This window comes from Tinamus guttatus, unplaced genomic scaffold, assembly GCF_059628265.1.
Source record: "Tinamus guttatus ecotype Peru unplaced genomic scaffold, ASM5962826v1 Tinamus_guttatus_pri_ptg000172l, whole genome shotgun sequence".
NCBI lineage: Eukaryota > Metazoa > Chordata > Aves > Tinamiformes > Tinamidae > Tinamus > Tinamus guttatus.
Window position 1 is genome coordinate 5,886,006 of NW_028288706.1, and position 24,755 is coordinate 5,910,760.

Genomic DNA, 24,755 nt, shown 5'->3' on the forward strand with positions numbered 1-24,755 from the left:
GTGTTTTTCTCCTTCTGTTGCCTTCTCTCTTCATTACCAACTTAGGAACAGAAAGTGAGCCTCTAAAAGATGTTTATAGCAGAGATTAGGGTATGCTAGAAGATACGTGTTTCAGAGTTACCCAGCAACACAGGAAGGTCTCTTGGTCTTTACCTTGGTTAAATAATAATAAAATACATCCCCTTATTTATAAACACAGTTTAAAACATCATTTTGAGATTCACTAATAACACTTTATGGTGCTCATATTTAATCTGTTCTTTGATTTTTTTTTTTTCTCTCCTCTTTCCCCCTTGATTAAGCTATTTTGCTTAACCACAAAAAAAGGGTTTTCTCTTTTTCCTACAAACTTTTTCTTAGTGTATTGGTGCAAGCAGACCTTGAAGTAGGTGGATGTGAAGATCTTGGGCATGTTTCCATCAGAAACAGTGAACTGCTCTTAATGTTGGTGAAGAAGCTGCTGAACAGCTGGCAGAGAAGAAGCTGCAGGTTTGGCTGGTCTGGGCTGATGTTGCTGGCTTGAGTTACCAATCTCCTCCACTGTTACTCCTTTTGGTATTATAAGTTTATATTAACTTACAGGAGAGAGCTATTTTAATATTTTATTCTGCTTTATTTCAGCCTCCCAGAAAATTAAGTGCTGTAACAAAAATCACGATGAACGTCCCAGTCTCACAGATGATTTGTTTTTTTCATGTTCTTGTGTCTCCAAGATGGGAGCAGGGCTGACAGCCAATTCCCAGCACCATGCTGAGGTTTTGCTTTCTGGGGCTCCTCTGGTTTGTTACCTGCACCAAGCCAGGGCTCTGCTGTGCCAGGCAAGCAAGGTGAACTCACACTCCCTGCTGCCAAGGAAAAAGCTGGGAGGGAAAGTGAGCGTCATGAGGTCAGAGCTTTGCCTGACAGTACACAGCAGGTCAAGCAGAAGGCTGGGAATGAAGCAGGTGAGTGTCCTCTGCTTCCCCATCTGCTGGACTGTTGTGCTGCAGGCGATATCCCGGATTGCAGGAAGGTGCTTTCCACCAGGCAAACTCCTTGTGACAAAATCCCTTTGGAAATGTCGGGTGACAGAGTTCAGACCAGCTCAGCCGTGACTGTGGCGACTGCCTGGCTTTCACAGCAGCCCTGCTCTGAGGGCAGCAGGGTCCAGCCCAGGTATCCTCTCCTGCACCAGGAAGGCAGTGTGTGCCCTGGCTCTCTTCTTCCCAAGCACTTTATCAGCCATCCAAGCAGCACAGTTTGTACAGGCCCCATCCGAGCTGACTGAAGGAAGAGGGTTCCTGCTATTGTGACAGGCAGCCCACAGGCAACACAGTCCAGATGTGCTCGTGTTTACTGGCTCAAGATAATGAGCATGGAATCCTGAGGTTTCCTAAGGATATCTGGGTATCCCAAGTCATCACTGTGCATCTCCCCAGTGCAGCTATGGCTCAAGCACAATTTGGTTGAGTATTGGGCATTTTAGAATGAAACGAAGGTAACAACTCAATTAAAAGATCAATTATTCCTGGTTAACAGTGGTACTGCATTATGGTAGGCTCCACAGGTGAGTCAGACAAGGCCTGATTCTTCCACCAGTCTGTAGAATGCTCCTTTTTGAGCTATTAATTTTTCTGGAGTATCAAATTCAGCAATACAACCATTTTCCAAGACTAAAATCCTGTGAATGTTAAAATAGAAATGTAAGCCTGGAGATGCACTAACTACTCTAATAAACTTCAAGTTATTTCTACTTATTTTTAAAATAAATCTCAATATTAGCTTATAATTCAAACAAGCTTCCGGGACCTTTTCAGTTGGGAAAAAGCTCTGGGATTGAAATGATGAGTGACTGCTGAAGTACTGAGTCTGCGGGAAGAGAGGCTCTTGGCAACTGTGACTAGAGCAAACTTTGTGAACGTGTTTGGCTTTGTGATTTTAAGATGCAGGGAGGTGTAGCCAGGGTTTAGCTATCAAAAAGGGGAGTGATACTGCATGAAGTGCATCATATTGGCATATATATTTTCTCATTAGCCTCTTGGGGCCTAGGTGCTGTAGGATAGCTCCTAGGACGTAAAGCAAAGCTTTGCAGGTTCAACAAGAAAAGGACAGAAGTGGAATTGCTGTTAGTTTGTCTAGTTCTCTTTCTCCTGGGGAAACTGTATGAAATTGTTTACCTGTCACAGTCCATGATGGTGTTTACACGGTGAGCTATAGTTAACACGGTGCTGTCTTTGAACTGAGTCCTCAGGGTGGACTGAATGTGAAGATCAGTTTCTAGATCTACAGCTGATGTAGCCTCATCTAGAACCAGGATTTTGGCTTTCTGGAGAAGTGCTCGGGCAAGACAAACCAGCTGCTTCTGACCAGTGCTGCAAATGAGAAGGGGGTGATAAATCAAGAGTGACAAATGAACTCATGACTGGTTGGAGAGAAGTATGAAACGGTGTTCTAGTTCTCTTCCTGAAAGAGTGATTGAGACTGGGTGGCCTCAGATAAGCGTGTGAAACAACCAAAGAAAATGAAGGATGAATATTACAGTAGGACAGTGAGCAAATCACTGCACCAACACAAGTTACCACATGATTCAGTCAGAAAGTTTTTTGCAGTCAATGTCTTTTGATGTGTTTTTATGCTGGTAAATAGGACGACCGTGCAGTGACTTGCTGTCTGGGTGCTATTCCTGTGTTTTTGATAAACTAGATTCCTTGTCCTGCTGCTTGCACACCCCCCTAGCCCAGGGGCTGGCACGGCCCTGCCTTTGGCTTTCTGCAAATAAGGTACCTTAGGTTTTCCCCTTGGTCAGTACACTTGTATTCCAGCTGCTCTGGCAAATTTGCAATGAAGTTCTTGAGCTGAGTCAGTTCCAAAGCTGTCCAGATATCTTCATCAGTGTATTGATTTAGAGGGTCAAGGTTTGTTCTTAGAGAGCCAGAAAACAAAACTGGATCCTAAGTACAGAAAGCACAAATAGCTCTTGAAATGAATTGCAGAAACGACCTCTCTGTCTCTTTCTCCTGGGTGTAATTGGTGGCTAGTTTTACAGTGAATGGGATACCAGCTGAGCATAGAAGTTATTTACAGATTTGAAATTTCTCATTTCCTTGATCTCACAATGACTTTCTAATGCTTTCCTGTGTGTTAAGATTTGTAGCACTGCTCAAACATTCTGGAAATTAATTTCATACCTGGGGGATCACAGTTATCTTGGTTCTAAGGTCATGGAGGCCTACTTGAGCAATGTCTACTCCATCAATTAGAATCTCTCCTTCCGCAGCTTCCACTAACCGCAGCAGTCCAACAGCAAGAGTAGATTTCCCAGCTCCTGTTCTCCCAGTTATGCCGATCTGTGAGTGCAATAGGAACTGTTTGTTATTGATGTTGATCCTCTTGCACTGTTGTGCAGACCTGTTAAATAGCTCTTAGTTGATGTATGAACGTTGAAGAGAGCATGACATGGTTCAAATCTTGAAGGCTGTTCAAGACTTATGTTGTCTAGGGATATATTCTTATGGAATCACTTAGTTTGTAATTGTTGCATATGAAGAAGAAATCATGAAAACCTCTGAGAAAACTATCTAAAATAGTTGCCAGTTAGAATGCAGCCTTGGTGTGGCACTCGATTTAAAAAATAAAATGCATGCAGAAAACTTTATCTTGCTCTAGGAGAGGTGTGAAGGGTGGGTGATGAAAAAGGGCTCATACATTTCCATGACCTTGATGCAGATAAACTCTTACCTTGGTGTACGGCAAGGAGAGCCCTTGACCAGATCTGATCACTGCAAAGCACCGTTCCCACTCGTGGCTTTGCTTACCTTCTCCTGCCCGTTGATCGTCAGACTGACGTGCTTCAGTGTCAGCTCCAAATCTGGCCTGTATCTCAAGCTATAGTTTCTGAATTCAATTTTTCCTTCAGTGAGCCAAGCCTGATCTTGAGCTTTGCCATTCAGAGTCCAGGGTGCCTAAATAATGAAAATAGTATATAAATCTGATTTTAAGTTACCAAAACAAGGGGACGAACTGAAATGGGAGACTTGAGAAGATATCTGCAAAATTTCTCCAAATTTCTTTACCGTTTCCAAAATAAGAAAAAGTCTAACTTTCATAATGCAAATTTTGACTTTGTTACTTTGTTTAAAGATTAGATCATCCTAGTTGAAAATGTGGATAAACATTTCTTCATGCGTCCAAGTCCTGACGTTGTAAGAGTTTAAATAAGAAAGATTTATATGTTCCTCCAAACAGTACTGTGAATGCCTCTGTTAGTAGGATTTCAGGTCAGTATATGGAGAAAAAATAATTTTAATGACTACAGAGCATAAAAATGACTGCACTAAAGATTCTTAGTGGCTAAAAGGCTATCTAGCAGCCATCAGTTATCATGGAGTTGTATCTGAACTGGCACAATAAATACATACTCCAAATATGGGTAGAAAACATAGCTCATTCCATGGGTGTTACCAAGTGAAGCTATTTTAATGACAATCTAATTCTTAACTGGCTTAAGTAAATACGATGATCAGAGATTATAAGACAAGCCTAGTTAACTGGATAAAAAACAAATGGTGCAGTTCTTTAAAGGAAGCGAAAGTGGCCTTTCAGAAGGAGAAAAGCTAGGGGAGTTGTCTAGATGGAACAGGCAAGTTACTCATTTGTTTTGTAGAGATGTTCACCTCCCCTGGTAAGACCAATAGCTGGTTAGCTACCTCTTTAGGAGTCCTCAAGTATTCCCTGACTCTCTCCACAGAAACAATGTTGTTTTCTATTTCTGTCCAGGAGCGCACCATCCAGTTCAAAACACCAGTTATCTAGCAGAAGGAAACAGAGACATCAGGAGAGAGACAAGGACTGTTGACTTGTGCTCAAAGGATAGCTGGTACTCTGTCACGCTATTTGTTTATAAACTTCATCAGCTAATTACTTAAGAAAAGGCTAAGAAATAATCACAGGCCCTTGGGGAATTTTCTTAAGCTGTATGGTAAAAAGCCAACTTTTCCTAAGCATGTTTATAGAGAATAAGAAGATACCACCTGACTCAGGCACTGAAAGATACTGTGACTATTTCTTAGATCACTGCAGAGCTGGTCTGTATAAGCCAGACCCTGAGACATGCCTCAGTTGTTCAGAGCTCGCTATATAAACTCCAGTGTAGGTTCTACTGGGTCATATTTGCAGGAGGCTCTGCATTTCAATAACAACAGTAGTTTAGATAAGCAGATTAAGTTTTTTTTTAAACCTGGAAGAGTAGTTATGCTTTATGGCATTGGTCTTTTGCCCCTTTTAATACTATTAAGTGTATTCTATTAAGAATAAAGAAAAGTCCATGCAACCTTAGAAGGTGGTTTCAGACCTGCAAAGAAGACGAAAACCTGCATGTAGTCTATATGGCTACAGCTGTAACTTTACAGTTGCTTTTGACACAAGGCAGCATGGTGTTACTTAAATGTTGAGTTACCTGAAGAGCGTATGAAATGGAAAACCCAGCAGCTCCTGGACTAAGACGTGTTCTGCCAATTGCTGCAAATAGCGCTGCAAACAGCACGATGCCATTGCCTAGAAACTCCAGGTTTGTAGCCAGCCATCTGCAAGAGGAGAACAGTACAGAGCAGTCACTGATGCCCTCTTCTTTCCTCCCCCCAGCATCTGCCTCCTTTGTAAAATACCTGTGGAGCTGCAGGGGTTTAGGGTGCTCAGCAGAGCTGTTGCCAACCCATGGCTGCTTATCCAGCCATTCCGTGTGTCCAGGGGCCTCCATCTGTCCAAACATGCTGACCTCTTGTCCCCATTAGGATTTGGGGGCTGGAGGCTGGGGGTAGCCAGCAAGCTGCGGCTTGGATGAATTGGTCTAACATCTCTTGCTCTTTTGGGTGCACCTTATGTGTTCAGTGACACAGGTGGTTGTGCCCCTGTCTGATGGGTTTGCTGTATGCCTCATGCCTTCTGTCCCACAGTGATGGATGGGCCTCACCAGCCAGGTACCAGATTGGTCCTGTGCCCAAAATGCAGTACACCTCTAGCAGAAACTTTCTACTCATTAGGGCCATGAGATTAAACCATGCTTTACTCTACATTGTTGATTTGTACCTGTCAGCAACTGCTCCAGGGAAACATGCTCTTTGATTCTCATCCACTTGGAAATTGCTTTTTAAAATAAATCTTTCCTGGTGGTTGTAAGCACGTATCACACTGCTCCCTTGAAAGGTTTCTGAAATGTGGGAATAGATGGGTGATCGGCTGGCAGCCTCCAGGCGTCTCAGCTGGCAGGAGGTGACAACATAGAAGTGCTGGTACAAAGGCAGATAAAAGAGGAAGTGAAATTTCAATAGGGATCGACAAGTGCAACACTACCAATTAAACCAATGTTGCAAAGCCTAACTTGTGAGTAGGAAATGCTCTTAAAAGGTGATTGCAGTGTTTCAGCCCAATATGTGCCATGGCTGGTTACCCAGGGAGGCCAGGTTCCTGCAAACTTCAAAGCCTCTGAACTTGCACTTACCCTCTGCTGCATGGGAATGGACAAGTACTTTCACCTTTTATTTGCCCTTTCCTCATATTCAGCCTTACTGGCAAGGTGTGTGGGTTCCAGAGCTCCGTGGGAGAGCTGCTTGCTATGCATGTTTAGTAAAAAGCAGCATAACAATGCTGGGGGAAAGGGAAAAATAAAGCCTTTGGTCTTGACATGATTTTGTTCACATTCATGGGAACAAGAGGCATAGCTCTAGGTGAGATCTGATTTGGACATGAGAAAAACACAAGCCTCTCTGAGGTCCCCGGGATGCTTTGAAGGGTTGCAGTGATGTGGGAGAATCACTAACGATCTTTTCATTCACAAACAGCTCGGTGAACAAAACAGGTGAATTTTATATGAGAGATGGTGAAATTAGTTTTTGTGTGCCTTGGCTCCTAAGAAATGTGAGGAAGTTTCTACATGGACAGGCCTGCTGCTTCAGCCCTCTTCTGTCTGTCTGTTTCTATGAACTCCTACCTGGAATACAGCATACAGCACAGTCAAGGGCACTATGGCCATGGCTGCCATTGGTGTAGCCACTGTAATCACAAGATAGATCTCCAGCAAGTTGAACAAGAATCCGAGCAAGGACTTCAGTTTGTCCGGAATGACGGAATCAATAGCGTCGATTTCTTTGGAGAAGCGGTTCAGCAAGTTCCCAAGGGGAGTCTGCTCAAAGAAGATCATGGGGGATCGAGCGACGCTCCTCAGCAGCTGCAGAAAGAGCTTGTGTGATGCGGCCACACCTCCCACAAGGACGGCTGCAGTGCACATGAACCTGCAGAGGGCTGTGATTTTAAAAATAATTATTAAGGTGTCTGAACAAATTCAACTTGGACATGTTTATATGGGAGGAATGCAATGCGATAAGGGAGAGAGATTAGTGCAAGTGGTGAATACAATGGGGCAGAATGGAAAAACATGGAAGTTGTTCTTCCCGTGGTGGATTTTTCTAGACTTATCAGTCCATATAGTCCAGCAGGCAGAAGACAGCACTCATCCTCATGGTCTACTAAATGCACAGCATAGCATAAAGTGCAGTTTCAGGCAGTAACACTGGAAATATTGTTCAGATCTCTTAGAAGTCCTCTCTGTGCGTCAGAGCCTGTAGTTTTAGGTCCCATGCCAAATCCTTAGGGTCAGTGCCAAGAGACCATGAGGCTAAGAGCCTGTGGGCAAACACTTATTTATATTCTAAAAAAACATCCTGGATATGGGAAAGGAAGATGCAAACGCAGAATAATTAGGTGAGAAGTTCAACAAACCTTGAATTACTCCCAGTGCACCAAAAACTCCAACCCGGAGCTCTGTGTGCTGCTGTGTCCCGTTGTGAGCAGGGTCATCTGTCCACATGCTGAGCCAATACCCACGAGAAAATGACACACTCTGCTGACAGGTGAACAGCAGAATGATGTACAAACACAGCAAGGAGCCCGTCGCCCTCAGGTACGCCACATAATTTGAAATATTAACCTGGAGTGAAACAAATAGGTGAGTAAAAGAGATGAAGAGTGGAAAGGATTAAGCTTTTTGCAAGGAACAGCAGCTTTGAAACAAGGAATGATTTATTATGGCATAGCTATTCTATTGTGGGCCATAGCAACGGTGCTAACTCTTTTCCCATTTTCCTGCTGGGTGAATAATGAAGCTGTATTTAAATAAACCCTTAATGTTAACCAGCGATCATAATTTACAGGTGAATGTTGGATCCATTAGGCTTATGTTACAGCTGGCATGGATGTGAGGCTTTCCTTAAGCTGGACAGCCATTTATATTTGTTGTCGGTGTGAGTGGTAACTTGCAGGTATCCCACTTGACTGCCTTTGTGAGTACCTGCTGCCTGGTAGAAGCAAGAGGATCCAAGTCTGCCAATAGCAGCCTTTCCTAGGGGAAGATTGGCCCCCTTATCTCTCTGGAGTGTCAAACTCTATTCTCATCTCTTTGCTCTTGCAGTGTGTAATCTCAGCTCTACTTGTTCTCCCCCCTATTGTTATCACTGTTATGGTGTGTCCCGTATCCGCAACTCATCCATGTTACTCCTCTTATTTGTAATCCTGCCTATGCTTCTTTGTTTTCTATAGTATAGAACACCTTTTCAGGTGTTCCCCTTGGATGAGACAAGAATATTGATTTGCCTTTTCCCAGCAGGTCAAGGGTTTGGGGATAGAACATAACAAGTCTCTCCCTTCCCAACCTACTATCTATTCTCTACCTATGCTCCTATCTCCTCCTGACCTCAGTGCACCTTCCCTCTTCAGCTCATCTCTTGAATCATTATCTCTCTTCTCAAGTAATCCTATTCTTTCCCCCTGCTTTTTTCCACAATGTGCTCTCAATGATGTGCATGACTTATTCTTGCTCTGTAACTACCATTTAGACTGGGACATGATGGGATGTAACTATTTGCATGATTCATGTTTACTGTATTAAATAATGATGAAATTATTTTGCCTCAGTTATAGGGCAAAGTGACTTCCCTGGAGTTTCACTGGTTTGCATCAGGCAGAGAATTGACCCATGTATAATGAGTGGGTCAGTAAAAAGCCTATGAGACAAGTGCCTGCTGTTACAGGGCAGGGCTGCACTCACCCTGCCACGCGGAGCCTTCTCTCCTTTGGTTAATCTTCCTTTGACAGCTACAGCAGTGGTGCAGTCTTGACTTGAAGGAATAGTCTCTCCTTCCACAGCAGACTTGACTGAACTGTCACTTGTAAAACAAACAAAATTCCTTATAACTTTTAGCCAAGGCGATGAGGATGATAAAGCCTTTTTAAATTGAGGGAATTCCACCACGTGTGTCTTTGAGGATGAAGGGTAAAGCTGAAATGCCTTTTCCTTCATCCTAATGACACTTGAAGGCACTTTTCTTTTTGGTCAGAGCTAAAATGGGTGTGGGGACTGGGGGTGCTGAATAACCTTACACATCCACCTCTACATCCATGTCTGTTTTTAGGACTCTGTTTTCTGATGTCCGACAAAGTGACCCAGAGCATTGTTCAGGTACACTGGGGTCTGTCACGTGTAGCTATTAGGAGATGGGAGATCGAGCTGAGCATTCACAAGCTGTGACTGATGTGAAATGAGTCAGACCTTGCAGCCCCACTGGGAACTAGGCAGCAAACAAATACAGCTCTATGCCTTGTACCTGAGTTCTGGGATGAATTACAGCTCCTTATGAATACACAGAAAATGCAGATTGGCCTCCATAATCAAGAGCAGTTCTCTGTCCAGTCTTGCGTTTTGCTTGTTTTCTCATTTACAGACTGTATCATCTCTTGTAAGAGTTTTCACAGAGTCTTGTACGGGTTTTTGGAGGAAGTCTTTTGGTGCCCGAGACAGCTTCAAGCTTACCTACAGAGCTTCTCCCACGATGGATCGTTCCCAGAGGTGACGATGCCTTTGGTGTCTCCTACAACTGGAAAATAAGTGCACTTTTTCTCTCTAAATGCTTTAAATCGCCATTTTGTCCTGTATAACCATGAGATATTGGTAATATGGAGGAAAGATTCATTGCAAATAAGTGTTTCTGTTGTTTATAAAACTAGAAATAATCTCTGTGGGGCTTTCAAAATGGCACATATAGTAGGTGATTATGTTAATAGCATGATTGTTGTATATTAAGATGGAACGGTTTATGGAAGAACCAGTTTTGGAATAATGAGTCAGCTACTTTGACAGGGATTTTTTTTTCCACACAAAATGCTAGCTTACGGTGATGGAATCTCTGCTTTAAGCGTCCTTAATAGAACAAATTTTAAGACTGGCTTTTCCATTTTTATTTTCTATTTTCCCTCTTCCTAATTCAAGAGCAACAGACCTCCAGTTCTTAATATTAAGTATAACATAAAGAATGAAACAAATGACTGATCAGACTGGAAAAACACTTCGAGTTCATTTGGGTTACCTGGTAAACCAGAATCTGCTTTCTCTTCTGTAGTCAGATGTGAATGAAGAAATTCTGCAAAAGCTCCATTTCTCTGTAAAAGTTCTTGGTAAGAACCAACTTCTGAGATGGATCCATCCACCAGCACAACAATATTGTCCACTTGGGGCAAAACGTTGATTGTGTGAGTCACCAGCACACGGGTCTACTTGAATCAAGAGAGACCAGTTACAATTTCTGTGGCTCTCCACTGCTCCCTTGAGCTGTTGTGGTCAGGCATCTTCTCAAGATATTGCACAACTGGTGTGAGCTAGAATTTCTGGGAGTTGATTCCACCTAGACTGAAACTCTTAACTATAGATTTATGTTAATCACAGATTGTGTCACATTTATTGCCACTGTTGTCAACACTTCAGAGTAAAACCTGTGCTTCAACTTCATCAGTCTGAATGAAGCTACACTAGCAAAAAAAAAAAAAAACGTGGTGCCTTTGATATAATGAGTAACCAAGTCATGAGAGGTAGTTGAGGGAACCTGATGATTAGATAGAGTTTTACTATCTTTTATCATTTAGAATTTATGACATACCTTGTCCTTCAGTAGGCCATTGGGTCCAAGAACATGTTCAAAAATATGCTGTCTAACATGAGCATCAACAGCTGAGAGAGGGTCATCCAGGAGGTAAATGGAAGCCTTCTGGTACACTGCACGAGCAAGGTTCACTCTTTGTTTCTGCCCTCCAGATATATTAATCCCCTGTAAAAAAATACACTGATGCTGTTTATTCCAAGGTTATATAATCCTTGCCCACCTTTTACACTGAGGTTTATGGCTTCCTTATGTTTAAATCATTCAGAATGTCATTCTCTCCAAAGAGACAGTAGCAACTCCCCTTGCAACTCCTCTGACCCACGCAAGACCCAAGAATGATCTGGAAATGCTTATTCGACCTTATCCATCTCTCCTATCTGTGGCTACTTTAAGTGTCAGATGGTGAGCTTCAAACCCTGTTAAATCCGGATTTTTCACAAATTCTTGAGAACCTCCTTCCTACAAATTTAGTTCCTCCACCAGGTGTTTCAAGCAGCGCACCGTAAGTTGTAGCACCTTATGGAAAAGTTGGCCAAAATATAGAACTGGGCCAGCACCTTCTCTCCTATTTCACTCTTCTGCCCTGCAGGGAAGCTTTCCAAATCAGCCTGAAGTGCACAAGCATCAATCACTCTATTGAACCATATTTCATCCATCTCTTTCCCAAAGACAATATTATCTTCCACTGAAGCATTTTGTATCCAGGCTTGCTGAGGGACATAAGCAACTGTGCCCTGTGAAAACAGAAACGGAAGAAAGTTACTAATATCCTTTTCATAAGCTGATGTTGAAGATGGAAGAGTTTTACATACTATGGGAGCGTGTCTATGAAGAAAAGACCTCTCAATTACTTTATAGAAGTTTCGTATCATAACTGAGACTGAGGAACGACTGTCACCGTTGACAGCTCTCAGGGAGCTTTGCAAAGGCACCTCTCACTGCCCTACAGAAGAAGAAATGAGGTACCAGCAAGTGAAGTGCCCTGCCAGGGCACCATTTCGGCTCAGTGTCAGAGTAGGACTGGACTGGACTTCCAAAGTCCTGTTCCAGTCTCATTCCCAAGGACTAGGCTCATCCAAGAGCTCTTAAGCTCTTTCAGGTGAATAAATACAGACTGCTACATCACAGTCCTTGTCAAAGTTCAGCAGTAAACTAAACGGTTTTTTTCAAGGCGCTGGTGCCTTGGGTAATACCTTATTGTTCCTGAAGACGGTCTAATCAAAAGTAAATGCTCAAGGGAAGATTTACCTTAATGGTCACGTAGCCATCTGTATTTTTCATCTCACCAAGTAATGCTGACAGCAAGGATGACTTTCCAGAACCCACCTGGCCAACTACGGCAAGCAAGGAGCCTCGCTGCACAGTTAGATCTATCCTACAAAAAAAAAAAAAAAGAGCCCCCTCTGCCCAGTTAGTCTCTTACCAGCTTTCAGATGTGCTTTCTGAAAAGAAAGCAAAATTGTTGCTATTGTCTTGTTACAACAAAAACATACCAACCAACATCTGGCCTCCCCTCCCTAATTCAATGCAGTTCTATTGAGAAAAGCATGTTTTGATGTAATATATAATATTTGCATCCTACCTGATCTTCAGAAGTGAGATGATTAAGGATAAATCTGTACCTTCTAAGACAAGGAGAAGTTTCCTTGTTCCAGCTGAAAGTCCCATTCCTTATGGTGATGCTTGCCTGCTCTAAAAGATAAGATGAGAAGTAGTAGAATTAATATATTTTCAAAGGCAGATATAGAAATGTCCCTATTTATGTGACTTTACATTTCTATATATACATATAGAAATAAGATGAACCTTACGTCTTAGAAGAGGAGGTTAATTATTAGGGCGTTGAAGGTTAGAAATGAACAGGCCCGAGAGAGAAAATGATGGTTACAGACGTTTTTTGCTCTTGACTATGTAAGCACACTAAGAGTGGAAGCTGAGCAATGAAAACTGCACCCCCTGCAAGGCACTAATGCTAGCACAAAAGCTCACCACAGTCAGAACTGTTCCTGCGTGAGCTCTCAGGATTCAGTTCTTCTAGATTCAGAAAAGCTGCTAAGCGGTTTAAAGATACTTTGGCCTGAAATAAACACAAGAGACGATAGAATTTAGAAAGATTGCTAGAATTCCAAGTAAAGAATTAATTTGAAGACCCGCTTAAACTGTTGACTAGGTGCTGCCTAATGAAAAGACTACTAGCCTCAGCCTCACACCACAGGACAGAAATATGGTTCTAAAAGACTGCAGAGCAGTCCCAGCAGAGCTTCTATTGGTGGCTATTTTATTAATATATGAAATATTTCTGAAAAACAGTACTTTAAAGTACCTTTGCAGCAAAACCTTGCTGAAATCCTTCACTATTTCATGACAACAATTAAATAGCTGGCCTGAGAGTGATATCATAAGAAATACCTACTTTTTACCTTTTAATGATAATAAGTAAAAAGAAGGAAAAAAAAAAACAGTTACAGCGAAAGAAGAGCATAGCCTATAATTAACCTGGACTGCAGCATTTATGGAGAAGGGCAGGAAGGAGTGTGCAGTGTTGAGAATGTTGATTAAGGTTAAAGATACAAAAGCTTTCTGAGCATCCAGGATGTGCGTATTATCCACCAGAGTGTAGACTGCAAACATGACAAATGCAATCTGCAAGAAAGCAAAGAAAAAACAAATCATCAGACAGGCAAGAGAATACTTCAGGGGTGGCAGGCCCTTTTTTAAAGGCTCTGAAACCCCTTTAGTTGAAGCATATATCAGCCATATAAGAGATACCACTGTCCTGCAAATATCAGAGGCAAAGGCCTTCTATGCTGGTGACAAAACTAACAATCCAGACACTTGACCTTTGTTCTTTGCTTTAAGGAGGTTTTGGTGCTGCAGCCACGGCAAGGTCATAGGCACAACTCATTCCCCATTGGGATGCAAGAACAGCAAGTGCAAAAGTGACTGATGCAGATACAGACAGTGCCCTAAACTCGGTGCAGTTGTTGATCTCCAGGTGGTTCAGGCAAAGCAGGGTGAGTCTATCTGAAACGCAGCACCAAACCAGGTGACTGTTCCCTAAACTGTTAGGATAATGTAAATGTCTGTATGGCAGATTCTGCTGGCGCTCAACTCCTGTGAGATCACCAGATCTTCTGGGTAGACATTATCTGTAGTAGTCCAACAGGAAAAACCTGTCTAGACAGAGACACACAAAAAGTAGAAATAAGAGCAGCATGTATTTTAGGTAGGAAGGTGAACCACTCACCAGGAAAGTTGATGAATGAAAGGAAGCTAGAGATGCTGAGAGGAGAATCTGAGAACTTTTCAGGACCTGAAGTTCTTGCTTCCGGATATCAAGCACTTTCTCCATGAATATGTTCTCCCAGCCATACAGTTTGATTACTTTAATGTCACTGAGAATGGCATTGGTGAGTTTGGCCCGCTCATCTTTGTATTTCATCTGGGCTTCCTGTAATAAATGTTTATGAACATAATTTAATAGGGTGAGTGTCCAATTATTCTGAAAAACATTTTAATCTTGCCTAAAAATTCTACACAAATTTCCCTGCAATTGAGCTGTATATACTCTTTAGTTTACAGATTGGTTGGGTTAATAAATATTAAACCATTATGCATTCATGATCCACTTCAGTAAATACTTCTTGTTACAACCTGTCAACTGTAATCACTGGGTTTTGACTTGTTTTGTAGTCTCGGTTTCCACGTGATCGTTTCCTAGGAGAGCACAGCAGCCCTTAGCTTTTGATTCCCAGCATGTTTCACATTAGTAAACATTTTTCATTTTTATGAAACAAAATATACCTGAAATTGACTCCTTTTCTTTGTGATCACAAAATTCAGTGGCAAAAGAAGAAGAAACACAGCAATAGAAGTCAAGGCAGATGGCCCAAGAAGCTGCCAGGAGAGAAAAAGCAAGAACTATTGGTAATTGCTGGAAACAAGAGTCTTGTGCTCTTTCTGGTTCACCTTCCTTCTCATTTCTTGTGCTCTTTCTGGTTCACCTTGCTTCTCATTTGAAGCTTCTGCCTGACGCCCCTCATACCCAAGGCTTTCTGCTGGTCTATGCTTTGCCTTTCTTGGGAGTTGTGCTCCCTGATCACTGGGGATTGCAGACTCTCCAGGCAGAGTAGCTCCTGTCATCAAACTCAGCCAAATTGATTTGCTTCCCTTTTAGGAACAAGATTAGGGCTGAAAGAGATCCAGAAATACTCTCAAAAAGTTGTTTGTTTCTTCCCACCTCTTCTTGGATGCATTGAGGAGGACATCTTGTGGCTGCTGTAAGTAAGTCGCCCAAATCAGTTTTGTTTAAAACAAAAGCAGATGCTCAACAACATATTCTTGCAGCATAAATAGCTTGCTTGAATTTGTATGAGCAAGGGAGCTGAAACGGCAGCATTGTACTGTGCCACATACACCTGGGAGCTCTTGGATACCAGGTTTCACAATGACTGTGGCTGCAGGCCAATTTAAAGAGCTCCTTTTCCCTGGTTTAGTTGCAGCCCTTGGCAGATTGCTTCGGTTTGGTAGAGGTGCGTGCCAGTATGTACTGTGATGAAAACATGTTCACTACTCATAAGGTCTGTAAACACTAGCAAGCAAAGTATTAATTATTCCTAAATAAGGGAGAGGGAGATGCAAAGCAATCTGTATGCTACTACTGAAAAATTTCATGTAACTCTGCTATATGTAACAACATTCTGTTTGTCCCATCAGTAAAAAAGGGGTGATGAACTTTCAGCAGTCTATGCCATGGCTGCCAGTCTGCTTTCCAAGCTTGGAGGATGCTGCCAGGTGGCATGGCTGATGCTAGCTAACAAAGGAAGGTCTCAAAGGCCTCCTGAAAGTGACTGTCTCTGTAGCGCTCATGCTTCCATTTGGGGAGCAACCAGCAAAAACCAGGGACTGGGAAATGGGGTTCTGTCCGGCTGACAAAATGTCAAGAAACTAAGGGGGAAGGGGGAAATTTTTGAACTACCAGCATTTATTCAAATTTAGGATTTGCTCTCTCCTTGCTCAACTCCTCAATACCTGTGAAATTTAATGTTTCCTAAACTCTTTCAATATCATATAACCTTGCTTCAAACTAGTTCATTTATCTTGTTAATCAGACCTTAAGAATGAAGTCCCTCAAGTTGTCATTTCAAACCGTTCTCATTTTATGTTTTGTAGCTATGCTGAGGACCTGAAACTGAACTTGCAGCCTGTAATGGGCCACCCCATTTTGTTCCAACACAGAGCTGACGAAAGGAGGTCTGATGGCAGAAGATGGCGAAGGAGACCAACTGCTGAAAACACAGGTAAAGGGAAGCATCAGAAAAGGATTCTACACTAAAAATATATATCTCCTAATAATACAAGTGAATCCATCATGCTACAGAGCTAGGGAAAATATGACAATTTCTGTTTGTTCAGATCAACAAAGCTCTAAGCAGAATTTGGAAAACTCCTCCATTTCAATGCCAAGAATAGAAAGGGATTTGATAGGTGCTCTTGCCATATTTTACCTGCCACAAGAAGACAAAACAAATGATAATCCGAATAGGAGCAAGCCAGGTCCCATTAAAATAGATAATGAGATCCATTAGCTTTTGGACATCAACAGACACCAGATTAACAATTTCACCCACTGCTGCTGCTTTTCTTGATGCATTTGACATGACTAGAATCTAGACAAAGTGGATAAGAAAGGAAAGACATAGTCAAACAACAACTTTAATCTCAGAATCAAACTACTTCCTTATAAAGAAAAAGATGGAAAAATATCAGACCCTAGGTACTGATAACACAGTAACACACTGCTGGCTGGGATATGTGGCTTCACAGTAGGATGAAGGTTTTATCCTTTCCAACAATGAACAGAAAGCCCCAACCATTATCTACAGCATAAGGAAGCTTAAATTGTTTTTTCCTCCCCTTTTTTTCTTATTTTTATTTTTTTTTCCTTCAGAGGTAAGAGTTGAAAATCAAAGAGTAAAATACTTCCCACATGCTGTTCAGAGATCAGTACAGCACAGAACTGCATGCTAAAAGTAGTTCTCTAATAACATCTTCCCTGATGTTGTTAACAAATGGTGCCACCAATGGCATAATGATTAATGTAGGGCTTAGAAAGAAGCGAAGCTGAAAGGACAGCTGCAGACTCACCTTCCTGTACACGAGCCCTGTCACCGCTGTCTTTAGTCTCAGTCCCAGAACAAGGCACACATACATGTATCTTTGTTCAAACAGAGTCTGGAGACAAGCTGATAGGAACAGAGTGAAGGCATAGAAATAACCATGCCAGTTAGGGGCTTCTTGGTCTTCCATGAACTCCAGGAAAAGGCTGCAAGACAGAAGCACAGTGTCAATGAGCCCATGGAGAACTGATGAAATATCAGACACACAGAAATACAGAAATACCAGGGATTCTTGTGTATTCTCTCTGGCTGAACTTTGTCAGCGAAAGAGCAGAAGAGTCAGACAAACTACTAAATATACTGTGTCTACCACATCCTGATTTTAAACACATACTGACTCTATTCTGGAGCAATCTCAGATCTCTGCATCTTCCTCTCAGGGGTGACCTCATTTTCAGTGTTAAGGATGGCTCTTAATTGCATTAATTTGTCAGAAATATGCAAATTGGGAGCCATAACCTAAAGAAGCCAGGAACATTCCAGAACTTCCCTTAGCCTTTTAGTGAACTAATTTATTCAGGCCTTGAACCTATAGTATGTTGTACCGACACAGTCCACAAAGCAGGAAGATTTCTGAGATATATAGAAAGTACAACTGTGTTTTTTTTTTTTAATTAGTCAGAGCCTCAGAGCCTTAAGCCTGCAGCAAGTGGCTGACAGCCTATGTGATTGTGTGTTATGCAGAACAATCCAAGAGCTGACACTCCTGTTCTAGTCAAGTCTATTCGAGTCAAGTCAAGACTTGGAGCAATTGGTCCTTTCCACTGTCAGAAAAGAGCCATGAGAAAAATATGCACAGCTTTGGCCAGTGATGGCTTTTTGTCATTTAACTGACTGTGGTTTTAGTATGAATGATAATCAAGCTCCTTCCACCAGCATTGCAAAATTTCTAATTTAAGTTTCTGTGCGTCAGTCTCTGTGGGTGCTGTCATGCACATCTCTGTGTGAGTTCACACACACAGCAGTCTTGCAAGTATGGTATTTCCTTTTGGAAATACATTCTAAATTTGCACATACCTCAGTAACTTTGGGATGGAGAACAAGAAGACATCACAGATAACTAAGCTGAGGGTGCCAAGGAGAAAATAGCTTCCAAACATGCTCCACAGTGCTTTCAGTAAGGGCCCACTCTGACTCTGCTCTGACTGCAGTAGGACCTGGGTCTCTTCAGCTTCTGCTAAGCCAGTTTCACTCTTCTGAACCTTTTTAAATGTCATGGACTCCATTTTTCTAAAGAAAAAAACAACAAAGCTAGCTGCAATGGAGAAAGCTTGAGGATCTTGTACTTTCATTGCTAACTATCCCACACAGGGTCTTATGTCCAGTATAAATGCACATGAGAAAATATTCCCTCTCACAAAGAACTTGAAGCTCCAGCTTCCAGGAACTCAAGTAAGTTCTTCAGCAGATATCAATACTTAACATCTACTTCTGTACACGGTAACTCACCAAATACTGACTCACTAAGGAGTAATGATCCCCAAATTTTCATAGCAGAGCATTAGTCACATTTATTTTTCATATATCCTTTTCTTTTCTTTGTTCGATTGACAAATAATTCAGTGGGAATGAATTCAAAACAGGCATTTGTGCTGCAGCGATCTGCATGGCCCTCTGTGGGGATCGGAGGGAACGAAAGCATCTGTTCAGAGGTAGGTGTCAGTACCTGGGCACCTCATTTGTTCTGCAGCATCTAGAAGAGAAACTGCCCACCAGAGTGCATCACATGCCCTCTAGACCAAGTACTTACTGCTTGGTTCTGCTACGATATTTTTTCCATTCTCTTTCAATATGGGCAACGATTTCTTCTGAGGAGTTTTCTTTCCTCACTGACCACAGGTCATCCATGTCCAAGGATTGCCGATAGCCTTTCCTGACAAGCCTGGAGAACACAGAGACTGCTGTAACCTAAGCAGAGAAGGATTTTTTTTTGCATGTAACATATTTGAAACAGATAGTCTTTAAGTTAGTGCTCCATAATAGGTCAAGAGAGTTGCTTACATAAAACTTTATTTAGAAATACGCTTTCCCAGAATAAACATGCATACTGAGGAACAGCAGTTTTTTTCAAACCCCTATGCTACCTTCTGCCAACATAACTGTCCTTTGTAAGTAAGTCCTAATTCTGTTTTAAATTCTACTGAGACTTGGGGCGTGGGTAGTGGGAGACAAAGTGGTGTTTAACTGAGTCTGTCACTTGTGAGACATAGACTTGGCCTCCTCATTGCTGGCAACCAGGCCCCGAGGATGTAATCACTGAATGCAGAGCACCTGAGTGGGTCATGGTCCCTCTGACAGGTCCTCTCTGCCCAGCACTTGTTACAGGAAGGTCTGTCAGGCAGATGGGGCTGTGGGTGGTGTGTAGGGATCATGGTAGGTTACTGAGGTCCCTTTCAGAATTGGGGGGGCTCTGTAGAAGCAGGGATAGAATTATCCAGAATTGCAAAGTCATCTTTTAAATTTGTTGTTTAAACTATTTTTGGGGGAAAAAAAAAAGACTTCTGCGATTTCTTACCCAGAGAACCACCAGTATGTGATTTTGGAAAGAAAAGAGGTGTTGGCTTCTGGACACTGATTCTGATGGGAGCAAAAACATGGAAGATATTTATATGTGCATGTCAGATAAACAGAGTCACCTCCTGTGCTTCCACAGGAGAAGCAGTCAAAAGGGAACACCCCCCATTCATGGTCCCAGACAAGGTGAACGTATTGTGGACAGTCTGTGTGATCAGGAGGTTTTGGTGAATTAGACTTCAAAGGATGCCCAAGATGGAGAAGGAAAGATTCTCACTCTTCACACACAGAGCTCAGCCGTACTCATCCCTCATGCAAGATAACTTGATGCTTTTGTGCTTGCTTGGTGCCCTCCCAACTCAGGAGTGAACCAAAGTGCTTAATTAGCCTTGTTAGCTTTGCTAGGACGGGTAGGAGTGGGAAAATCAGAGAAGCTGGAAAAAGCTCATGAGTAAGTGGCAAACTGGTGGGAAAACTGGGAGGTAAGAAGAGTGAGATGGGGAGTGTTAGATTGAAAAAAAAAAAGGGGGGGGAAACAGACTGGGCTATGGCACTCCCAGGAGGGCAAAGAACCCATCACATTAATGCCAAGTGCAGGTGTTCTGCAAATAAATTGGTTCAATCCAAACCAAGCAGTTAAACTACTTTTACTTTTAAAAAATGACATCCTGATGCTTTTTATGTCTCCCAGATAACCATGTTTCTGCCTATTTGCAGGAATTTAAATTCCTGTTTGGACAATATATCAGTGCATCCTGAGAAGCCACTATACTCACAGGGCTGTTGGCAGCTTTTGAGAAGAAGGGAGGGTGATCGACTAAGCAGAACAGCACAAGTTCTCCCAGCACCAGGCTAACGTACAGGTAGGTTGCAAGGTGGTGGAAAGGGTCTTCCAGGAAGCCCTACGAAACAGAATACTGTTGAGACCGAGGTAAAGAATGTGAAATAGTGGAGAAAGGTGACATCTCATATCCTAAAAGCTATAAACTCATATAAAATATGGGTATGTTTTCTATAGTTACATTTATTTAAACTGTGATTATGTAGAGCTACTTAAATGAAAGATTTAAATGGAAAATTACCCAAATAATACTAAGTAAGTATAATATACCAGGATATTTATGCTGATACAAAATCTAGGATGAGGCCTTTTTTAGTGACAATATTTACATTCATTTTGCTTTTATTCACATAGGAAGTCTGCTGAGCTGTCAGAAACCTATATTGATAGGGATAACATAGATGGAGATGACCAAGAATCAACAATCATTCCTCTCAGCAAGTATTTTAAGAGAGGAATCTAGTTGTCCACTTCATGATCAAAGAGGGGAAAAAGAGCCATATTGTTTCGAGACTTCATAGTCCTGCACGTTAGATAGACATGATTTCACTTACTCTTTCTAGGGCATGTTGGATTTTGGAACTAAGCTTCACAACTGCAGACAGGAATGTGAGCAGCCAGTAAATCAGCAAGATGCCTGAAGACTGAGTGCCCACCATTCTTTCCACCTGGGTGAGGAACACTGCAAGCATCTGAGAAGTGAAAAATATGTCCAAGTAAGTGCTTGGTAAAGCCGAACATCATTATCAAATTCATTGATACATAAAGAAAAAAAATATATTTTTTTTCTGAAACATTTCAAGACACTCAGAGCTGAACTACAGCTGCTAAGAGGCTAACGCTGACGGGCATGTGCAGTTTTGCACTCAGGAATGTGGCTACTGAAAGGGCAAGCAATACAACTACAGGCAGGCCAAGAGGTTGGGAGAATCAGAGCTATAAAGACACAGTGAGAGAAGGGGAGGAGGCACTTAACTCAACAGGAAACCCTTTTTGTTAGGGTACCAGCCACACGGCATCACACACTGTGGATGTGAGAAGCTGGATTTTGTCCTCTTGTTGTGAGATCCCTTCCAGATCACTCCTGCTGCCTCAGTTCCTGCGAGGAACTCTCCCCACAGGCTGTAAATAACCTAGCTGTAGAGCCAGTGGTCCTGCCCCAGCTCCAGCTCGCTGCACTTCAAACAACAGAAACTCATCAAGAGCAGCTCCAGCCTGCAAAGGCTTCACAGCAGCTTCTAGTCCCCAGCAGCTTCTTCAGCTCAAACATACTGAGAAACATAAATACAAGGAATACTGACCCCAGGAGGGCTGAGCTGGGCCACATACAGACAAAACAAAGGCAGAATTACCATCGTAATCCCCAGCACTGCGGGGGTAATGATCATTGCTGGAGCCCAGGGGATTCCTTGGTTTATTTTCCACAGCATGAGGAAGACATTAGAAAAGCACAGTACTACAAGGATGAATCCAAGGACCTGGGGCAGAGACAACAAACACATGTTGGAATGGACTGAAATGGTGATGGGATGATCCTGCAAGCAGCCTGGACTCTAAAAATGGAGAAGTGGAAGGGCTGGTAGGGATAGAGAGTAAATGTTGAAACAAACATGGAAATGAATTGCCAGGAAAGAGGTGATGATTTTTTTTTCTTTAAAAAAACTGTATCAAAGTTGCCATAATGTTAGGATCAAAACAGAGCTTAATACCCTTACCATTTTAGTTTTGAAGATGTGGGACATCCTAATATAGCCTTTGTTTTTGTGTCGAAGATACAAGTAGTAGAATGGAAAACATATCCAAAGATAGGCACAAGGGATCCAAGGAATGACTGTGTTCTCGAAGCACCAGGTAAATCTGGGCATGTTTGTATACCATGTCAGGTTCCAGTCCTGATACAGAAACAAAACAGTAATGGCAAAGACTGCAGAGTTGCAGCAGTTCATATGTGTTGCTAGTGCTACGCTGAGACTTACTAGAATGTTAGAGACATTTTATTTAGGGCTTTAAATATTGAAAAAGAACAACAACAAACAAACAAAAAAGGATTTGGCCATAGAGGAGCTGCTAGAAGAACCGCAAAGTGTTGCAGGTGAGGGAGGGAGGGCTAAGTGGAGGCAGTATTTTGGAGGCAGTAGAAGTGGAGGAAGATAAAGAGGTTAGAAAGCCAAAGGCACTAATGAGAATACGTCATGTGTCAGAAATAGAGGAAAATAAAGATTACATGTAATAAAATTGAATGTGGAATGATATAAAATAATTACAGAATCAGAAAGATAATGGCCAGTTGGGAACAGTCCACAGCGGAGTGGACAGTAAGCATGGAGCTTCCTTAAGAGGAAAGAAGTCTCCTAGTACATAAATTGCATTTCCTCAGCTGTATTTATAGTCCGCTTATTATCTTTTTGACTGATCCTAACAAGTAGTTTAAATGTTACTGCTAACAGCGCAACACCTGATGATGAACAAGCAAAAAAAAAAAAAGACTCAAGGTACATGGGAAAGACTCCATCCTGGCAGATCTAGGGGACTAAATAATCTCCAAGACTGAGGGACCTTTGTGAGAACAAGTAATTTTTTTGGCTACTATGGCTCTGCTTTACTTGCTAACGCTCACAGTTTTTGGTGCATGTGAAACTTCAATGCCCAGAGAAGGAAGAAGTCACAAGGCACATGGCCCAAATATTCAAGATTGTGTTCCCAAAGGAATATTCCTAAATGATCTATTGGCATCCAAGTATCAATGTGTTCATGTGTTTATGGCTCTCCCTGATTCCAAAGCAACTTCACGTATGCTGTGTTGTGGAAAACATGTGCATTTTTCTTAGTAGCTCCAGAAGTAGCCTGATGCCAGTGGATAAGCAGCCAGCTGAGAACATCTTGGCCTACACAGCTCAGTTCTGCCTGGTGAAGAAGAGGAACCGGGCCAGATAAAAATGGTTCAGCAGGGATTTTTTTCTGGGTTACGGCATATAGCAGAAATAGTTACAGCAGACTCCAGGCAAGTACTCAAATGACAGAAGTTATCATTTGCTGCCACACTGAAAGTATAGATCTAGACTTAACTCTGTACTGCACCAGTGTAACACATGTCTGCAGTGCACGGCCAGACTGTTTCCCTGTCTCGATCCTGTGTCTCCACAACCAGAGCTGCCCCTGGCGGGTCCTGGCCGCGGTGCCGGAGGAGCTGCGCGGGCTGGGCCCCAGGCAGCCCCCCGAGCGCCAACGTGGAGCCCGGCGGGGTCCAGCGCCAGGGCCGGGGCGGCAGGGCTGGCCCCGCGGCAGGAGGAGGGTCCCGCCGCTCACTCACCCAGAGCCCCGCGCTGCCGGCGCGGGAACCGCAGAGCCCGCCGCCCGCCGCCATGTCACCCTCGCCCTTCGCCCCCGGCACGGCTGCCCCCGTGGCGGCCGGCTGCGCTCGGCCGGTGCCGGCTGGAGGAGGTCGCTTGGAGGAAGCCGCGTTCCCTCTCAGTGGGAGCCTGCGGGGGAGCCGATGGGCGCAGGCAAGGTGGCTGGCAGGGAAGCAGCGTGGAGGAGCTGCAGGCTGGTGCAGAGGGCGGCAGGATCCCCCTGTTGCAGCCTGCACTCCCACACGCAGCCCTGGTGCATCTGAGAGGCGCCCGGGGAGGCAAAGGGCAGCGGTGCCACGAGGAGGTACGGGGCGGGTAAATGATTGTCCCTGGCCAAGGGCAGGAGTGCAGGGCCCGGCCAGGTTTTTGGCGGGCTGTTTGGCTCTGTTGTGTCCTCCGGGGACATGAGGTCCCTGGCTGTGCTCCCCCTTGCAGAGGGCTGTGCTCAGTGCGTGTCCTGTGACAGAGCCACCCTCCCTGGGCTCCCGAAAAGGGCTCGCTTGCTGTCTGCAGTTCCTGGCACTGCGGTGGTGCCCACTGGGGCACATTGTGCAGCCTGGAAAGCTTTGGGAAGGCTCCCACCTCCCTGCTTGCGCCCTGGCAGCCCTGAAGCCCCCTGGGCACCAACCCACACAGGTGCTGCTCTGGGCAGAGTGATGCCTCTGCATGATCTCCCCATCTCAGCAGCTCGGCCACCCGAGAGGCAAATCCTAGAGACCTGATGCACATCCCAAAGGGAATGCCGAAGGGAAAGAAGGGGCAATTTGGGAGGAAAAACGGGAAGTGGAGAGATAGCAATGCCCCATCCGAACGCCAGGGAGACCAGAGGCCGCGCGGCCCCCGCCCGCTGATAGACCCGAGCCGGACCGCAGCGCCAGCGGCCTCCGCGCCGGCAGGGGGCGGCAGCGGC

At 43.4% G+C, this 24,755-nt stretch overlaps 1 protein-coding gene across 1 annotated transcript; it reads right to left on the reverse strand.

Annotated features, from left to right (window-relative positions):
- Positions 1 to 1,433: 1,433 nt before the first annotated feature.
- Positions 1,434 to 24,393, reverse strand: LOC104574413 (ATP-binding cassette sub-family C member 6). Its single transcript, XM_088523222.1, has 31 exons — positions 23,574 to 24,393; positions 22,211 to 22,419; positions 21,848 to 21,973; positions 21,050 to 21,187; positions 20,431 to 20,556; positions 19,656 to 19,717; positions 18,891 to 19,022; positions 18,158 to 18,370; positions 17,109 to 17,286; positions 16,469 to 16,630; positions 14,766 to 14,858; positions 14,209 to 14,412; positions 13,458 to 13,604; positions 12,951 to 13,038; positions 12,584 to 12,653; positions 12,210 to 12,336; positions 11,519 to 11,695; positions 10,959 to 11,126; positions 10,392 to 10,575; positions 9,839 to 9,902; positions 9,077 to 9,194; positions 7,753 to 7,960; positions 6,965 to 7,275; positions 6,064 to 6,263; positions 5,435 to 5,561; positions 4,686 to 4,787; positions 3,795 to 3,941; positions 3,168 to 3,326; positions 2,764 to 2,930; positions 2,157 to 2,351; positions 1,434 to 1,660 (listed from the first exon to the last, which is right to left on the reverse strand). The coding sequence occupies exons 1-31, from the start codon at positions 24,391 to 24,393 to the stop codon at positions 1,552 to 1,554; spliced, it is 5,331 nt and encodes a 1,776-aa protein (XP_088379348.1). The 3' UTR covers positions 1,434 to 1,551.
- Positions 24,394 to 24,755: the final 362 nt, after the last annotated feature.

Excerpts from the sequence above, each read along its gene's own strand:
- LOC104574413 (XM_088523222.1), bottom strand. The coding sequence starts at position 24,393 with ATGTGCCCCAGTGGGCACCACCGCAGTGCCAGGAACTGCAGACAGCAA. Across the intron at positions 19,718-20,430 it reads CAAAAGCTGCCAACAGCCCT|AATCAGTGTCCAGAAGCCAA; the intron begins GTGAGTATAGTG and ends TGCTCCCATCAG. Across the intron at positions 14,859-16,468 it reads GTTTTGTCTTCTTGTGGCAG|CTTCTTGGGCCATCTGCCTT; the intron begins GTAAAATATGGC and ends CTCTCCTGGCAG.